This window comes from Oncorhynchus nerka, linkage group LG13 (assembly GCF_034236695.1).
Source record: "Oncorhynchus nerka isolate Pitt River linkage group LG13, Oner_Uvic_2.0, whole genome shotgun sequence".
In the NCBI taxonomy this organism is placed as follows: domain Eukaryota; kingdom Metazoa; phylum Chordata; class Actinopteri; order Salmoniformes; family Salmonidae; genus Oncorhynchus; species Oncorhynchus nerka.
The window spans coordinates 66,674,344-66,693,372 of record NC_088408.1 but is presented as its reverse complement, the minus strand read 5'-3'; the positions used below and the strand labels follow the sequence as shown (position 1 = coordinate 66,693,372).

The window sequence follows — 19,029 nt, the reverse complement described above, 5'->3', positions numbered from 1 at the left end:
AATGGTGATGAGCTTTACACCACTCCAGCCGACGCTAGGCATTGCGTATGGGGATCTTAAGCTTGTGTGCGGCTTCTCAGCTATGGAAACCCATTTCATGAAGCTCCCGATGAACAGTTATTGTGTTGAAGTTGCTTCCAGAGGCAGTTTGCAACTCGGTAGCGAGTGTTGCCACCGAGGACAGGCCATTTTAATAATTTTTTACGCGCTGCGCACTTCAGCACTCAATGGCTGAGCCTTTGTTGCTCCTAGACGTTTCCACTTCATAATAACAGCACTTACAGTTGACAGGGGCAGCGCTAGCAAGGCATAAATCTTACAAACTGACTTGTTGGAAAGGTGGCATCCTATGATGGTGTCATGTTGAAAGTCACTGAGCTCTTAAGTAAGACCTATTGCCAATGTTTATCTATCGAGATTGCATGGTTGTATGCTCGATTTTATACACCAGCCAGGGGTGTGGCTGAAATAGCCGAATCCACTAATTTGAAGGGGTGTCCACATACTTTTGAATATATAAGTGTATGTATGTGCCTCGTTTAAAACCTTGAACCGGTACGAAATATCTTTAGCTTACACCAACAAAAATGATAATTCTAATGATTTCATACAGTATTATCATTTACCCAAACTAAAATACATATTGATATCTCTATTTGTTTATTTTACAAATTGTAACACATTTTTGTATTTATAAGCATGCGTAAAATGTGCGTACCGCTAGGATGAGAGGAACACGCGGGCACAGCACAAGGAGGAGGAGTCGACCAGCTTCTTGAGCCAAATGCACTCGTCCCTCCTCTCTGCAACAGCCCGTTCCTCTCTTAAACCTTTGCCAAACCCCCGCACCATCTCTCCACTCGGTCTGTTTTTCGATACCGTACAGTCTGAACACACCGGCACGAAATGGATACGGAAGGGAGCCAGAGCAGCCTGTCCTCCACGGACTCCCCTCACGACCCCTGGTAAAACCTACCTTCCTCATTCGGCTATACCTAGTCATGAGATTGATACACCTCAGAGACAAACCCTGGAGTTGAGAGAAACTACCTATTTTACTGAGACGGAGAGCGTGCTCGCACTTTTTGTGTTGTTGGTCCATGGGCTTCTCATCTTCAAAGAGAGACCGCCCATTCATAGTATTTTTGTGAACAACTAAGTTATTCTTAGGCTTCGATAACGGTGTTATAATTTATATTAAGCGAGTTAAATATTGCTGTAACGGGTCGACATTTCTAAATGATTGAACTGCCCTTGTTTACCAAACATCAAAGCTTACACATTACGTAGCCCTGTTTAATGTGCATTTTCACTTACGTGTTATTTCTTTTAGCAAAATGTTTATAGGCGGTCTCAGCTGGCAGACGACACAAGGTGAGCTTTTTCTCCAAACTTTATCAAACTTTTATCTGCCGTTTATTCTCGTATGTGATTCTGTCATGTGTTTTTAAAGTCACAGTGAGAGTAGGAAATAATCATCTGTAGCTATTAGCCTAAATTCTTGTTTTGATTAAAGATTTCTAAAAGTGATGAATGAGTTGTGCTACACTCGCTTGGCATCTAGATAAATTCAATCAGAGGTCCTTTGCTAAAATCAAAGTCCCTCATTCAACACAGATCAGTAGCCTAGCATACAGGGGGATATAATACAGAATGGCAAGATGAAAATGAATCAATGCTAAAGTAACGAGACAACTACAACTGTCCGTATATCTTTGGCAATAGGCTATTGTTCAAGACAATAATTGAGCACATCGCAGGAAGAAAGAGAATTGCATTCCTTGAGGGGATGAGTTTTGTCTTGATTCTGTCATTGGATATTGTATCATTTCTTTTATGCGGTATGCATGTTGATATAACCGAAATATATCAGATTCTGTATAGGCTGTCATGGTCCAATTTAAATATTCCTTATTTTATGTTCTCATTACTGGAAATTAACATTGTTGACGTTTGAACCGAATCACAGACAGCGACCATCAGAAAGTTGAACAATGGTGGCTACAATTCTACCGTAGTAGGCTGTAGCGTCTCACACACCACCTGCTTTATGCACCAGACATACAAAAAAATAGTTTCTCAGTTTGTTGATCTTCTTTCTTTCAGAGGGATTGAAAGAGTACTTTTGCAAGTATGGCGAGGTGAAGGAGTGCATGGTGATGCGGGATCCAGTTACCAAGCGCTCTAGGTGAGGGGGGTGTGCGCGGTGCAGCGCCCTATCAGAAAAGCCCAAGCCCGCTCAAGACACATCACACCAGTTACAACTGCTCGTGACTACACAGGCCTACTTAATTCACATGATTATTATGTGTCCATACTTTCTTTGTGTTTGAATTATTTTACAGTGCCTTCAGAAAGTATTCATACCGCTTGACTTATTCCACGTTTTGTGTTACAGGCCGAGTTCAAAATGGAATAAATAGATTTGTCTCACCCATCTACACAATATCACATAATGACAAAGTGAAAATTGTAAAAAAATAAATAAATATATAATTTTAAAAAAAAAAACATTTATTGAAAATAAAATATAGATATCTCATTCGGCATTCATACCCCAAATGTTAGACTCACCTTTGTCAGTGATTACAGCAGTGAGTCTTTCTGGCTACGTGTCTAAGAGCTTTCCACACCTGGATTTTATCATATTTGCCCATTATTCTTTTTCAAAATTATTTCAGCTCTGTCAAAAAGGTTGTTGACCATTGCTAGACAACCATTTTCAGGTCTTGCCATAGATTTTCAAGCATATGTAAGTCAAAACTGTAACTCTGCCACTCAGGAACATTCACTGTCTTCTTGGTAAGCAACTCCAGTCTAGATTTCAGGTTATTGTCTTGCTGAAAGGTGAATTCGTCTTCCAGTGTCTGGGGGGGAAAGCAGACTGAACCAGGTTTGATCCCAGGCTTTATCTCAACCGGCTGTGATCGGGAGTCCCATAGGGCAGTGCACAATTGACTCAGCGTCGTCCTGGTTAGGGGAGGGTTTGGCCAGAGTAGGCTGTCATTGTAAATAAGAATTTGTTCTTAACTGACTTGCCTAGTTAAATAAAAAATGAAAAACAGTTTTCCTTTAGGATTTTGCCTGTGCAAAAGTTCCATTGCGTTTATTTTTTATCCTATAACTTCCCAGTCCTTTAACGATTACAAGTATACCCATAACATGATGCAGCCACCACTATACTTTGAAAATATGAAGAGTGGTTCTCATTCATGTGTTGTATTGCCATAAAAAGGGGTTGAATACTTATTAATCAAGACATTTCAGCGTTTCATGTTTAATTATTTCTAAAAACATAACTGCACTTTGACATGATGGGGTATTAGGCCAGTGACAATCTCAATTTACTCCATTTTAAATTCAGGCTGTAACACAACAACATGTGTAAAAAGTCAAGGGGTGTGAATACTTTCTGAAAGCACTGTATATGCTGATATTTATTTGCAGGGGTTTTGGATTTGTCACGTTTGTTGACCAGGCCGGTGTGGATTCAGTTTTGGCAGTAACCAGGCATGAGTTGGATTCAAAAACAGTGAGTTATTAATCCACTTAAAGTATTTCTGTAGACTAGAATACTTTTCTAATATTATCACTTCTATTTTTTTACCCAAAACATGTTTTTTTGTTCTCAAGAACTAACTAAAACCATATTTCATATGGCTGTAGTAGTTTTATCAATTTTTAATTATTTTAGACATTTTCAATTTTTTTTAACTTTTGTAAAGTTATTACATTATCTCTGGGAAATAAGTCAAATGTAAATACAAAATTAAGTATATGTAGATATATTATTGCCTTTATATGGCACTATTAAAGAGTTGCCATAGCTGCCTTTTAATTTAATCTAGACTACTAAACTATGCTATTAGTAAAATACTTTGCTCTTCCCAATATTATTTGCAAGTATTCTTTACACGTGACACTTAATGTGGTCTAAAAACTACATGTTGAGCCGTGGAGTAAAGTTCAGGAATAGACTGGGCTACAGAATGTGCTCTCTTTCCCTTACCCCCCCCCACAGTGAACCGGTCAAGAAAGTGTTACACAGTGTCAATTGCCATGGAAACTGGGGGACCCAGACAGGGTTGTGCTCAATTGCACCGTTTCTGCTTCATAGCAAGTGTAAACTCATCGTCAAACGTTTTGCATGCTGTTTTATCCTTCAGTTCGCAAGTCATTTATTCCTAGGGTGAAAATGACCTCCATAACTGTCTTCTTTAAACACATCAATTCATTAACTTGTGCCTCTGCACCCTGAAATTAGTAAGCTACAGGTGTTTATGTAGTTGGGACAAGATAGTGATATTCCCAACATTGTCATATCGGTGCTATTCGATAGGGGGGGAGTGTCAGAACAACCACTACCATATGGAGGGGCATTATGATCCCTTGTAGGAAAACCAAAGGAAATCTCAGAACTCCGTTAGCCAGATCAAAGACATGCACTATTGTTTCGAACAATCTGTTTCTATGTGTACATATGCATGAGGGAGTGTGTAGAACTTGCGTTTTTAAAACTCTGGGGGTTTTGTTATTAATGAATGTGGGCTGGTTTGGGAACAATGCTGCCTGTTGGTCGTCATAGGGATGGCTGAGTTCCCCCTTACTGGGTGGGAGTGGTGATGGTTGGGGGTAGGTCAGTGTATTGAAATGTGCTGAGGCTCCCTCTTCCCTTTTGTGTTCGGAGAGGTACACCATCTCAACATATCTACAGATATACACAAGGAAAATGAGACTAAAGAGGACACCACTCGAGGGAGGGAGGGAGGGAAGGAAGGAAGGAAGGAGGGTCATAGTTAGGGTGGAGAGCTATATGGGAAAGAGAGCGCGAGTAAATCTCAGTAAGACAAAAAATAATGGTGCGCAAAAAAAGGTCCAGTCACCAGGACCACAAATACAAATTCCATCTAGACACCGTTGCCCTAGAGCACACAAACTATACAGACCTCAGCCTAAACATCAGCGCCACAGGTAACTTCCAGAGAACTGTGAACGAGCTAAGAGACAAGGCAATGAAGGCCTTTATGCAATCAAAAGGAACATACAATTCAACATAACAATTATGATCTGGCTAAAAAAAATCTTGAATCAGTTCTAGAACCCATTGTCCTTTATGGTTGTGAGGTCTGGGGTCTGCGCACCAACCAAGAATTCACAAAATGGGACAAACACCAAATTGAGACTGCATGCAGAGTTCTGCAAAAATATCCTCTGTGCAAAACGCCAAATAATGCATGCAGAGCAGAATTGGGTTGATACCCGCTAATTATCCAAATTCAGAAAAGCCGTTAAATTCTACAACCACCTAAAAGGAAGCGATTCCCAAACCTTCCATAACAAAGCCATTGCCTACAGAGGGATGAATCTCGAGAAGAGTCCCTTAAGCAAGCTGGTCCTGGGGCTCTGTTCACAAACACACCCCACAGAGCCCCAGGACAGCAACACAATTACACCCAACCAAATCATGAGAAAACAAAAAGATAATTCTTTCCCATATGTCCAGCAATTAACAACAAAAAAACTGCAAACTAGAATGTGATTTAGCCCTAAACAGAGAGTACACAGTGGCAGAATACCTGACCACTGTGACTGACTCAAACTTAAGGAAAGCTTTGACTATGTACAGACTCAGTGAGCATTGCTATTGAGAGGCCATCGTAGGCAGACGGCTATGTGCACACTGCCCACAAAATTAGGTGGAAACTGTGCTGCACTTCCGAACCCCCTGCCAAATGTATGACCATATTAGGGACACATATTTCCCTCAGATTACACAGATCCACAAAGAATTCAAAAACAAACCTAATTTTGATAAACTCCCATATCTACTGGGTGAAATAGCACAGTGTGCCATCACAGCCGCCAGATGTGTGACCTGTTGCTACAAGAAAAGGACAACCAGTGAAGAGCAAACACCATTGTAAATACAACGCATATTTATGTTTATTTATTTTTCCTTTTGTACTTTAACTATTTGCACTTTGTTACAACACTGTAAAAAGACATTATGACATTTAAAATGTCTTTTCTTTTGGAACTTCTGTGAGTGTAATGTTGACTCTTAATTTAGTTTTTCACCCTTGTTTATTATCCACTTCCCTTGCTTTGGCAATGTTAACATATGTTTCCCATGCCAAAAAAGCCATAAAGCAAGTCATAGGGTGGAGGGCTTTATGGGAGAGACAGAGAGAGTCATAGGGTGCAGGGCTTTACGAGAGAGTCATAGGGTGGAGGGCTTTACGAGAGAGTCATAGGGTGGAGGGCTTTACGAGAGAGTCATAGGGTGGAGGGCTTTACGAGAGAGTCATAGGGTGGAGGGCTTTACGAGAGAGTCATAGGGTGGAGGGCTTTACGAGAGAGTCATAGGGTGGAGGGCTTTACGAGAGAGTCATAGGGTGGAGGGCTTTACGAGAGAGTCATAGGGTGGAGGGCTTTACGAGAGAGTCATAGGGTGGAGGGCTTTACGAGAGAGTCATAGGGTGGAGGGCTTTACGAGAGAGTCATAGGGTGGAGGGCTTTACGAGAGAGTCATAGGGTGGAGGGCTTTACGAGAGAGTCATAGGGTGGAGGGCTTTACGAGAGAGTCATAGGGTGGAGGGCTTTACGAGAGAGTCATAGGGTGGAGGGCTTTACGAGAGAGTCATAGGGTGGAGGGCTTTACGAGAGAGTCATAGGGTGGAGGGCTTTACGAGAGAGTCATAGGGTGGAGGGCTTTACGAGAGAGTCATAGGGTGGAGGGCTTTACGAGAGAGTCATAGGGTGGAGGGCTTTACGAGAGAGTCATAGGGTGGAGGGCTTTACGAGAGAGTCATAGGGTGGAGGGCTTTACGAGAGAGACAGAGAGAGTCAGGGTGGAGAGCTTTACGGAGAGAGAGAGAGAGGTTGGAGAGCTGTATGGGAGAGAGAGAGAGGTTGGAGAGCTGTATGGGAGAGAGAGAGAGGTTGGAGAGCTTTATGGGAGAGAGAGAGAGAGGTTGGAGAGCTGTATGGGAGAGAGAGAGAGGTTGGAGAGCTTTATGGGAGAGAGAGAGAGGTTGGAGAGCTTTATGGGAGAGAGAGAGAGGTTGGAGAGCTTTATGGGAGAGAGAGAGAGAGAGGTTGGAGAGCTTTATGGGAGAGAGAGAGAGTTTGGAGAGCTTTATGGGAGAGAGAGAGAGTTTGGAGAGCTTTATGGGAGAGAGAGAGAGAGGTTGGAGAGCTTTATGGGAGAGAGAGAGAGGTTGGAGAGCTTTATGGGAGAGAGAGAGAGGTTGGAGAGCTTTATGGGAGAGAGAGAGAGAGGTTGGAGAGCTTTATGGGAGAGAGAGAGAGGTTGGAGAGCTTTATGGGAGAGAGAGAGAGGTTGGAGAGCTTTATGGGAGAGAGAGAGAGGTTGGAGAGCTTTATGGAGAGAGAGAGAGGTTGGAGAGCTTTATGGGAGAGAGAGAGAGGTTGAGAGCTTTATGGGAGAGAGAGAGAGGTTGGAGAGCTTTATGGGAGAGAGAGGGAGGTTGGAGAGCTTTATGGGAGAGAGAGAGAGGTTGGAGAGCTTTATGGGAGAGAGAGAGAGGTTGGAGAGCTTTATGGGAGAGAGAGAGAGGTTGGAGAGCTTTATGGGAGAGAGAGAGAGGTTGGAGAGCTTTATGGGAGAGAGAGAGAGGTTGGAGAGCTTTATGGGAGAGAGAGAGAGGTTGAGAGCTTTATGGGAGAGAGAGAGAGGTTGGAGAGCTTTTTGGGAGAGAGAGAGGTTGGAGAGCTTTTTGGGAGAGAGAGAGGTTGGAGAGCTTTTTGGGAGAGAGAGAGGTTGGAGAGCTTTTTGGGAGAGAGAGAGGTTGGAGAGCTTTTTGGGAGAGAGAGAGGTTGGAGAGCTTTTTGGGAGGGAGAGTTGGAGAGCTTTTTGGGAGGGAGAGTTGGAGAGCTTTTTGAGAGGGAGAGTTGGAGAGCTTTATGGGAGAGGGAGAGAGAGTGATAGGTTGGAGAGCTTTGAGAGAGTGAGGTTGGAGCTTTGAGAGAGAGAGAGAGACAGAAACAGAGAGAGAGAGAGGTTGGATAGCTTTTTGGGAGAGCGAGAGTGACAGGTTGGAGAGCTTTGAGAGAGAGAGTGATAGGTTGGAGAGCTTTACGGGAGAGAGAGTCATAGGGGGAGAGCTTTACGGGGAGAGAGAGTCATAGGGGAGAGCTTTACGGGAGAGAGAGTCATAGGGGGAGAGCTTTACGGGAGAGAGAGTCATAGGGGGGAGAGCTTTATGGGAGAGAGAGTCATAGGATGGAGAGCTTTACGGGAGAGAGAGAACGTCATAGGGTGGAGTGCTTTACGGGAGAGAGAGAACGTCATAGGGTGGAGAGCTTTACGGGGGAGAAAGAGTCATAGGGTGGAGAGCTTTATGGGAGAGAGTCATAGGGTGGAGAGCTTTACGAGAGGGACAGAGAGTCATAGGGTGGAGAGCTTTATGGGAGAGAGAGAGTCAATAGGGTGGAGAGCTTTATGGGAGAGAGTCATAGGGTGGAGAGCTTTACGAGCTTTACGAGAGGGACAGAGAGTCATAGGGTGGAGCGGTTTACGGGAGAGAGAGTCATAGGGTGGAGAGCTTCACGGGAGAGAGAGTCATAGGGTGGAGTGCTTTACGGGAGAGAGAGAACGTCATAGGGTGGAGTGCTTTACGGGAGAGAGAGAACGTCATAGGGTGGAGAGCTTTACGGGGGAGAAAGAGAGTCATAGGGTGGAGACCTTAATGGGGGAGAGAGAGAGGTTGGAGAGCTTTATGGGGGAGAGTGATAGGGTTGAGAGCTTTTTGGGAGAGAGAGAGAGAGAGTGTGATAGGTTGGAGAGCTTTGAGAGAGTGATAGGTTGGAGAGCGTTATGGGAGAGAGAGAGTCATCGGGTGGAGAGCTTTATGGGAGAGACAGAGAGTCATAGGGTGGAGAGCTTTATGGGAGAGACAGAGAGTCATAGGGTGGAGAGCTTTACGGGAGAGACGGAGAGTCATGGGGTGGAGAGCTTTATGGGAGAGAGAGTGTGTGATAGGTTGGAGAGCTTTGAGAGCGAGAGAGAGTGATAGGTTGGAGAGCGTTATGGGGGAGAGAGAGAGAGTGTGTGATAGGTAGGAGAGCTTTATGGGATAGAAAGAGAGTCCTAGGGTGGAGAGCTTTATGGGGGAGAGCGTCATAGGGTGGAGAGCTTTATGGTAGAGAGAGAGTCATAGGGTGGAGAGCTTTATGGGATAGAGAGTCATAGGGTGGAGAGCTTTATGGGAGAGAGAGTCATAGGGTGGAGAGCTTTATGGGAGAGAGAGTCAATAGGGTGGAGAGCTTTATGGGAGAGAGAGTCAATAGGGTGGAGAGCTTTATGGGAGAGAGAGTCAATAGGGTGGAGAGCTTTATGGGAGAGAGAGTCAATAGGGTGGAGAGCTTTATGGGAGAGAGTCAATAGGGTGGAGAGCTTTATGGGAGAGAGAGTCATAGGGTGGAGAGCTTTATATGGGGGAGAGAGGCTGGAGAGCATTATGGAAGAGAGTGTGCGTGATAGGTTGAAGAGCTTTGAGAGAGAGTGATAGGTTGGAGAGCTATATGGGATAGAGAGAGAGTCATAGGGTGGAGAGCTTTATGGGAGAGAGAGAGTCAATAGGGTGGAGAGCTTTATGGGAGAGAGTCATAGGGTGGAGAGCTTTACGAGAGGGACAGAGAGTCATCGGGTGGAGTGGTTTACGGGAGAGACAGAGAGAGTCATAGGGTGGAGAGCTTCACGGGAGAGAGCGTCATAGGGTGGAGAGCTTTATGGGAGAGAGAGTCAATAGGGTGTAGAGCTTTATGGGAGAGAGAGAGAGTCATAGGGTGGAGAGCTTTATGGGAGAGAGAGAGTCATAGGATGGAGAGCTTTACGGGAGAGACAGTCATAGGGTGGAGCGCTTTACGGGAGGGACAGAGAGTCATCGGGTGGAGTGGTTTACGGGAGAGACAGAGAGAGTCATAGGGTGGAGAGCTTCACGGGAGAGAGCGTCATAGGGTGGAGAGCTTTATGGGAGAGAGAGTCAATAGGGTGGAGAGCTTTATGGGAGAGAGAGTCAATAGGGTGGAGAGCTTTATGGGAGAGCGAGTCAATAGGGTGGAGAGCTTTATGGGAGAGAGAGTCATAGTGTGGAGAGCTTTATGGGAGAGAGAGAGAGTGTGTGATAGGGTGGAGAGCTTTATGGGAGAGAGAGGGGTTGGAGAGCTTTATGGGAGAGAGAGAGGTTGGAGAGCTTTATGGGAGAGAGAGAGGTTGGAGAGCTTTATGGGAGAGAGAGAGGTTGGAGAGCTTTATGGGAGAGAGAGAGGTTGGAGAGCTTTATGGGAGAGAGAGAGGTTGGAGAGCTTTATGGGAGAGAGAGAGGTTGGAGAGCTTTATGGGAGAGAGAGAGGTTGGAGAGCTTTATGGGAGAGAGAGGTTGGAGAGCTTTATGGGAGAGAGAGAGGTTGGAGAGCTTTTTGGGAGAGAGAGAGGTTGGAGAGCTTTTTGGGAGAGAGAGAGGTTGGAGAGCTTTTTGGGAGGGAGAGTTGGAGAGCTTTTTGAGAGGGAGAGTTGGAGAGCTTTTTGGGAGGGAGAGGGAGAGTTGGAGAGCTTTATGGGAGAGAGCGAGGTTAGAGAGCTTTATGGGAGAGGGAGAGAGAGTGATAGGTTGGAGAGCTTTGAGAGAGTGAGGTTGGAGCTTTGAGAGAGAGAGAGACAGAAACAGAGAGAGAGAGAGGTTGGATAGCTTTTTGGGAGAGAGAGAGTGATAGGTTGGAGAGCTTTACGGGAGAGAGAGTCATAGGGGGGAGAGCTTTACGGGAGAGAGAGTCATAGGGGGAGAGCTTTACGGGAGAGAGAATCATAGGGGGAGAGCTTTACGGGAGAGAGAGTCATAGGGGGAGAGCTTTACGGGAGAGAGAGTCATAGGGGGAGAGCTTTACGGGAGAGAGAGTCATAGGGGGAGAGCTTTACGGGAGAGAGAGTCATAGGGGGAGAGCTTTACGGGAGAGAGAGTCATAGGGGGAGAGCTTTACGGGAGAGAGAGTCATAGGGGAGAGAGCTTTACGGGAGAGAGAGTCATAGGGGGAGAGCTTTACGGGAGAGAGAGAACGTCATAGGGTGGAGTGCTTTACGGGAGAGAGAGAACGTCATAGGGTGGAGTGCTTTAAGGAGAGAGAGAACGTCATAGGGTGGAGAGCTTTACGGGGAGAAAGAGAGAGTCATAGGGTGGAGACCTTAATGGGGGGGAGAGAGAGGTTGGAGAGCTTTATGGGGGAGAGTGATAGGGTTGAGAACTTTTTGGGAGAGAGAGAGGGTGTGATAGGTTGGAGAGCTTTGAGAGAGTGATAGGTTGGAGAGCGTTATGGGAGAGAGAGAGTCATCGGGTGGAGAGCTTTACGGGAGGGACAGAGAGTCATCGGGTGGAGTGGTTTACGGGAGAGACAGAGAGAGTCATAGGGTGGAGAGCTTCACGGGAGAGACAGAGAGTCATAGGGTGGGGAGCTTTATGGGATAGAGAGAGAGTCATAGGGTGGAGAGCTTTATGGGAGAGAGCGTCATAGGGTGGAGAGCTTTATGGGAGAGAGAGTCAATAGGGTGGAGAGCTTTATGGGAGAGAGAGTCAATAGGGTGGAGAGCTTTATGGGAGAGCGAGTCAATAGGGTGGAGAGCTTTATGGGAGAGAGAGTCAATAGGGTGGAGAGCTTTATGGGAGAGAGAGTCATAGTGTGGAGAGCTTTATGGGAGAGAGAGAGAGTGTGTGATAGGGTGGAGAGCTTTATATGGGGGAGAGAGAGAGGCTGGAGAGCATTATGGGAGAGAGAGAGGTTGGAGAGCTTTATGGGAGAGAGAGAGGTTGGAGAGCTTTATGGGAGAGAGAGGGGTTGGAGAGCTTTATGGGAGAGAGAGAGGTTGGAGAGCTTTATGGGAGAGAGAGGTTGGAGAGCTTTATGGGAGAGAGAGAGGTTGGAGAGCTTTATGGGAGAGAGAGAGGTTGGAGAGCTTTATGGGAGAGAGAGAGGTTGGAGAGCTTTATGGGAGAGAGAGAGGTTGGAGAGCTTTATGGGAGAGAGAGAGGTTGAGAGCTTTATGGGAGAGAGAGAGGTTGGAGAGCTTTATGGGAGAGAGAGAGGTTGGAGAGCTTTATGGGAGAGAGAGAGGTTGAGAGCTTTATGGGAGAGAGAGAGGTTGGAGAGCTTTATGGGAGAGAGAGAGGTTGGAGAGCTTTATGGGGAGAGAGAGGTTGAGAGCTTTATGGGAGAGAGAGAGGTTGGAGAGCTTTATGGGGAGAGAGAGAGGTTGGAGAGCTTTATGGGGGAGAGAGAGAGGTTGGAGAGCTTTATGGGAGAGAGAGAGGTTGGAGAGCTTTATGGAGAGAGAGAGAGGTTGGAGAGCTTTATGGGAGAGAGAGAGGTTGGAGAGCTTTATGGGAGAGAGAGAGGTTGGAGAGCTTTATGGGAGAGAGAGAGGTTGGAGAGCTTTATGGAGAGAGAGAGGTTGGAGAGCTTTATGGGAGAGAGAGAGGTTGGAGAGCTTTATGGGAGAGAGAGGTTGGAGAGCTTTATGGGAGAGAGAGAGGTTGAGAGCTTTATGGGAGAGAGAGAGGTTGGAGAGCTTTATGGGAGAGAGAGAGGTTGAGAGCTTTATGGGAGAGAGAGAGGTTGGAGAGCTTTATGGGAGAGAGAGAGGTTGGAGAGCTTTATGGGAGAGAGAGGTTGGAGAGCTTTATGGGGAGAGAGAGAGGTTGGAGAGCTTTTTGGGAGGGAGAGCTGGAGAGCTTTTTGGGAGGGAGAGTTGGAGAGCTTTTGAGAGGGAGAGTTGGAGAGCATGAGAGCTTTATGGGAGAGAGCGAGGTTAGAGAGCTTTATGGGAGAGGGAGAGAGAGTGATAGGTTGGAGAGCTTTGAGAGAGTGAGGTTGGAGCTTTGAGAGAGAGAGAGACAGAAACAGAGAGAGAGAGAGAGGTTGGATAGCTTTTTGGGGAGAGAGAGTGATAGGTTGGAGAGCTTTACGGGAGAGAGAGTCATAGGGGAGAGCTTTACGGAGAGAGAGTCATAGGGGCAGAGCTTTACGGGAGAGAGAATCATAGGGGGAGAGCTTTATGGGAGAGAGAGTCATAGGGGGAGAGCTTTACGGGAGAGAGAGTCATAGGGGAGAGCTTTACGGGAGAGAGTCATAGGGGAGAGCTTCATAGGGGAGAGATGGAGAGAGTCATAGGGGGAGAGCTTTACGGGAGAGAGAGTCATAGGGGGAGAGCTTTACGGGAGAGAGAGAACGTCATAGGGTGGAGTGCTTTACGGGAGAGAGAGAACGTCATAGGGTGGAGTGCTTTAAGGGAGAGAGAGAACGTCATAGGGTGGAGAGCTTTACGGGGGAGAAAGAGAGTCATAGGGTGGAGACCTTAATGGGGGAGAGAGAGGTTGGAGAGCTTTATGGGGGAGAGTGATAGGGTTGAGAACTTTTTGGGAGAGAGAGAGGGTGTGATAGGTTGGAGAGCTTTGAGAGAGTGATAGGTTGGAGAGCGTTATGGGAGAGAGAGAGTCATCGGGTGGAGAGCTTTTGAGAGAGAGAGAGAGAGTGTGATAGGTTGGAGAGCTTTGAGAGAGTGATAGGTTGGACAGCGTTATGGGAGAGACAGAGAGTCATAGGGTCGAGAGCTTTACGGGAGAGAGAGAGAGGTTGGATAGCTTTTTGAGAGAGAGAGTGTGTGATAGGTTGGAGAGCTTTGAGAGCGAGAGAGAGTGATAGGTTGGAGAGCGTTATGGGGGAGAGAGAGAGTGTGTGATAGGTAGGAGAGCTTTATGGGATAGAAAGAGTCCTAGGGTGGAGAGCTTTATGGGGGAGAGCGTCATAGGGTGGAGAGCTTTATGGGATAGAGAGAGAGTCATAGGGTGGAGAGCTTTATGGGAGAGAGCGTCATAGGGTGGAGAGCTTTATGGGAGAGAGAGTCATAGGGTGGAGAGCTTTATGGGAGAGAGAGTCATAAGGTGGAGAGCTTTATGGGAGAGAGAGTCAATAGGGTGGAGAGCTTTATGGGAGAGAGAGTCAATAGGGTGGAGAGCTTTATGGGAGAGAGAGTCAATAGGGTGGAGAGCTTTATGGGAGAGAGTCAATAGGGTGGAGAGCTTTATGGGAGAGAGAGTCAATAGGGTGGAGAGCTTTATGGGAGAGAGAGTCAATAGGGTGGAGAGCTTTATGGGAGAGAGAGTCAATAGGGTGGAGAGCTTTATGGGAGAGAGTCAATAGGGTGGAGAGCTTTATGGGAGAGAGTCAATAGGGTGGAGAGCTTTATGGGAGAGAGAGTCAATAGGGTGGAGAGCTTTATGGGAGAGAGAGTCAATAGGGTGGAGAGCTTTATAGGAGAGAGTCATAGGGTGGAGAGCTTTATGGGAGAGAGAGAGAGTGTGTGATAGGGTGGAGAGCTTTATGGGAGAGAGAGTCATAGGGTGGAGAGCTTTATATGGGGGAGAGAGGCTGGAGAGCATTATGGAAGAGAGTGTGCGTGATAGGTTGAAGAGCTTTGAGAGAGAGTGATAGGTTGGAGAGCTTTATGGGATAGAGAGAGAGTCATAGGGTGGAGAGCTTTATGGGAGAGAGCGTCATAGGGTGGAGAGCTTTATGGGAGAGAGAGTCATAGGGTGGAGAGCTTTATGGGAGAGAGAGTCATAAGGTGGAGAGCTTTATGGGAGAGAGAGTCAATAGGGTGGAGAGCTTTATGGGAGAGCGAGTCAATAGGGTGGAGAGCTTCACGGGAGAGAGTCAATAGGGTGGAGAGCTTTATGGGAGAGAGAGTCAATAGGGTGGAGAGCTTTATGGGAGAGAGAGTCAATAGGGTGGAGAGCTTTATGGGAGAGAGAGTCAATAGGGTGGAGAGCTTTATGGGAGAGAGAGTCAATAGGGTGTAGAGCTTTATAGGAGAGATAGTCATAGGGTGGAGAGCTTTATGGGAGAGAGAGAGTCCTAGGGTGGAGAGCTTTATGGGGGAGAGAGTCATAGGGTGGAGAGCTTTATGAGAGAGAGAGTCATAGGGTGGAGAGCTTTATGGGAGAGAGAGAGAGTCATAGGGTGGAGAGCTTTACGGGAGGGACAGAGAGTCATCGGGTGGAGCGGTTTACGGGAGAGACAGAGTCATAGGGTGGAGAGCTTCACGGGAGAGAGAGTCATAGGGTGGAGAGCTTCACGGGAGTGAGCGTCATAGGGTGGAGAGCTTTATGGGAGAGAGAGTCATAGGGTGGAGAGCTTTATGGGAGAGAGAGAGGTTGAAGAGCTTTATGGGAGAGAGGGAGAGGTTGGAGAGCTTTATGGGAGAGAGAGTGTGTGTGATAGGTTGGAGAGCTTTATGGGAGAGAGAGAGAGATTCAATAGGGTGGAGCTTTATGGGAGAGAGAGAGAGTCATAGGGTGGAGAGCTTTATGTGGGGAGAGAGAGGTTGGAGAGCATTATGGAAGAGAGAGAGAGGTTGGAGAGCTTTTTGAGAGAGAGAGATAGAGTGATAGGTTGGAGAGCATTATGGGAGAGAGAGAGAGAGTGTCATAGGGTGGTGAGCTTTATGGGAGAGAGGGAGAGTCAATAGGGTGGAGAGCTTTATGGGAGAGAGAGTCATAGGGTGGAGAGCTTTATGGGAGAGAGAGAGAGTCATAGGGTGGAGATCTTTATGGGAGAGAGAGAGTCATAGGATGGAGAGCTTTACGGGAGAGACAGTCATAGGGTGGAGCGCTTTACGGGAGGGACAGAGAGTCATCGGGTGGAGCGGTTTACGGGAGAGACAGAGAGTCATAGGGTGGAGAGCTTCACGGGAGAGAGAGTCATAGGGTGGAGAGCTTCACGGGAGTGAGAGTCATAGGGTGGAGAGCTTTATGGGAGTGAGTGTCATAGGGTGGAGAGCTTTATGGGAGAGAGTCATAGGGTGGAGAGCTTTATGGGAGAGAGAGAGGTTGAAGAGCTTTATGGGAGAGAGGGAGAGGTTGGAGAGCTTTATGGGAGAGAGAGAGATTCAATAGGGTGGAGAGCTTTATGGGAGAGAGGGAGAGGTTGGAGAGCTTTATGGGAGAGAGAGTGTGTGTGTGATAGGTTGGAGAGCTTTGTGGGAGAGAGAGAGTCAATATGGTGGAGAGTTTTATGGGCGAGAGAGTCAATAGGGTGGAGAGCTTTATGGGAGAGAGAGTCATAGGTGGAGAGCTTTATGGGAGAGAGATAGTCATAGGATGGAGAGCTTTACGGGAGAGACAGTCATAGGGTGGAGAGCTTTACGGGAGGGACAGAGAGGGTCATCGGGTGGAGCGGTTTACGGGAGAGACAGAGAGAGTCATAGGGTGGAGAGCTTCACGGGAGAGACAGAGTCATAGGGTGGGGAGCTTTATGGGATAGAGAGAGAGTCATAGGGTGGGGAGCTTTATGGGATAGAGAGAGTCATAGGGTGGAGAGCTTTATGGGATAGAGAGAGAGTCATAGGGTGGAGAGCTTTATGGGAGAGAGCGTCATAGGGTGGAGAGCTTTATGGGAGAGAGCGTCATAGGGTGGAGAGCTTTATGGGAGAGAGAGTCATAGGGTGGAGAGCTTTATGGGAGAGAGAGTCAATAGGGTGGAGAGCTTTATGGGAGCGAGAGAGATTCATAGGGTGGAGATCTTTATGGGAGAGAGAGAGTCATAGGGTGGAGAGCTTTATGGGGGAGAGTGATAGCGTGGAGAGCTTTTTGGGAGAGAGCGTTATAGGGTGGAGAGCTTTATGGGAGAGAGCGTCATAGGTTGGAGAGCTTTATGGGAGAGAGCGTCATAGGGTGGAGAGCTTTATGGGAGAGAGAGTCATAGGGTGGAGAGCTTTATGGGAGAGAGAGAGAGACAGAGTGTGTGATAGGGTGGAGAGCTTTATGGGAGAGAGAGTCATAGGGTGGAGAGCTTTATATGGGGGAGAGAGAGAGGCTGGAGAGCATTATGGAAGAGAGAGAGAGAGTGATAGGTTGGAGAGCTTTATGGGAGAGAGTGAGGTTGAAGAGCTTTATGGGAGAGAGGGAGAGGTTGGAGAGCTTTATGGGAGAGAGAGAGTCATAGGGTGGAGAGCTTTACGGGAGGGACAGAGTCATCGGGTGGAGCAGTTTACGGGAGAGACAGAGAGTCATAGGGTGGAGGGCTTTATGGGAGTGAGCGTCATAGGGTGGAGAGCTTTATGGGAGAGAGAGAGTCATAGGGTGGAGAGCTTTATGGGAGAGAGCGTCATAGGGTGGGGAGCTTTATGGGATAGAGAGAGAGTCATAGGGTGGAGAGCTTTATGGGATAGAGAGAGAGTCATAGGGTGGAGAGCTTTATGGGAGAGAGCGTCATAGGGTGGAGAGCTTTATGGGAGAGAGAGTCATAGGGTGGAGAGCTTTATGGGAGAGAGAGTCATAGGGTGGAGAGCTTTATGGGAGAGAGAGTCAATAGGGTGGAGAGCTTTATGGGAGCGAGAGAGATTCATAGGGTGGAGATCTTTATGGGAGAGAGAGAGTCATAGGGTGGAGAGCTTTATGGGGGAGAGTGATAGCGTGGAGAGCTTTTTGGGAGAGAGCGTTATAGGGTGGAGAGCTTTATGGGAGAGAGCGTCATAGGTTGGAGAGCTTTATGGGAGAGAGCGTCATAGGGTGGAGAGCTTTATGGGAGAGAGAGTCATAGGGTGGAGAGCTTTATGGGAGAGAGAGTCATAGGGTGGAGAGCTTTATGGGAGAGAGAGAGAGACAGAGAGAGTGTGTGATAGGGTGGAGAGCTTTATGGGAGAGAGAGTCATAGGGTGGAGAGCTTTATATGGGGGAGAGAGAGAGGCTGGAGAGCATTATGGAAGAGAGAGAGAGAGAGTGATAGGTTGGAGAGCTTTATGGGAGAGAGTGAGGTTGAAGAGCTTTATGGGAGAGAGGGAGAGGTTGGAGAGCTTTATGGGAGAGAGAGAGTCATAGGGTGGAGGGCTTTATGGGAGTGAGCGTCATAGGGTGGAGAGCTTTATGGGAGAGAGAGAGTCATAGGGTGGAGAGCTTTATGGGAGAGAGCGTCATAGGGTGGAGAGCTTTATGGGAGAGAGGGAGAGGTTGAAGAGCTTTATGGGAGAGAGGGAGAGGTTGGAGAGCTTTATGGGAGAGAGAGTGTGTGTGATAGGTTGGAGAGCTTTGTGGGAGAGAGAGAGTCAATAGGGTGGAGAGCTTTATGGGAGAGAGAGTCATAGGGTGGAGAGCTTTATGGGAGAGAGCGTCATAGGGTGGAGAGCTTTATGGGAGAGCGTCATAGGGTGGGGAGCTTTATGGGAGCGAGAGAGATTCATAGGGTGGAGAGCTTTACGGAAAAGACAGTCATAGGGTGGAGAGCTTTACGGGAGGGACAGAGAGAGTCATAGGGTGGAGAGCTTTATGGGATAGAGAGAGAGTCATAGGGTGGAGAACTTTATGGGATAGAGAGAGTCATAGGGTGGAGAGCTTTACGGGAGAGAGAGCGGTTGAAGAGCTTTATGGGAGAGAGGGAGAGGTTTATGGGAGAGAGAGAGCGGTTGAAGAGCTTTATGGGAGAGCGGGAGAGGTTGGAGAGCTTTATGGGAGAGAGAGAGAGTCATAGGGTGGAGAGCTTTATGGGAGAGAGAGAGAGTCATAGGGTGGAGAGCTTTATGGGAGAGAGAGAGTCATAGGGTGGAGAGCTTTATGGGAGAGAGAGAGTCATAGGGTGGAGAGCTTTATGGGAGAGAGAGAGTCATAGGGTGGAGAGCTTTATGGGAGAGAGAGAGTCATAGGATGGAGAGCTTTACGGAGAGACAGTCATAGGGTGGAGAGCTTTACGGGAGGGACGGAGAGAGTCATAGGTTGGGGAGCTTTATGGGATAGAGAGAGCGTCATAGGGTGGAGAGCTTTATGGGAGAGAGCGTCATAGGGTGGAGAGCTTTATGGGGGAGAGTGATAGCGTGGAGAGCTTTTTGGGAGAGAGCGTCATAGGGTGGAGAGCTTTATGGGAGAGAGCGTCATAGGGTGGAGAGCTTTATGGGAGAGAGCGTCATAGGGTGGAGAGCTTTATGGGAGAGAGTCATAGGGTGGAGAGCTTTATGGGAGAGAGAGTCAT

The 19,029-nt window shown here is 47.3% G+C and overlaps 1 protein-coding gene across 7 annotated transcripts in view; it reads left to right on the top strand.

Moving 5' to 3' along the window:
* Window positions 1-733: 733 nt before the first annotated feature.
* Window positions 734-19,029, top strand: part of LOC115139939 (RNA-binding protein Musashi homolog 1-like) — a 44,549-nt gene continuing 26,253 nt past the window's right edge. For all 7 annotated transcript variants that reach the window (XM_029677840.2, XM_029677838.2, XM_029677837.2 and 4 more), the window contains exons 1-4: window positions 734-965; window positions 1,334-1,374; window positions 2,107-2,188; window positions 3,448-3,532. In XM_029677840.2, the coding sequence (XP_029533700.1) occupies window positions 907-965; window positions 1,334-1,374; window positions 2,107-2,188; window positions 3,448-3,532 (267 nt within the window). In that variant the 5' untranslated portion in view covers window positions 734-906. The remainder of the gene's footprint in view (window positions 966-1,333; window positions 1,375-2,106; window positions 2,189-3,447; window positions 3,533-19,029) is intronic.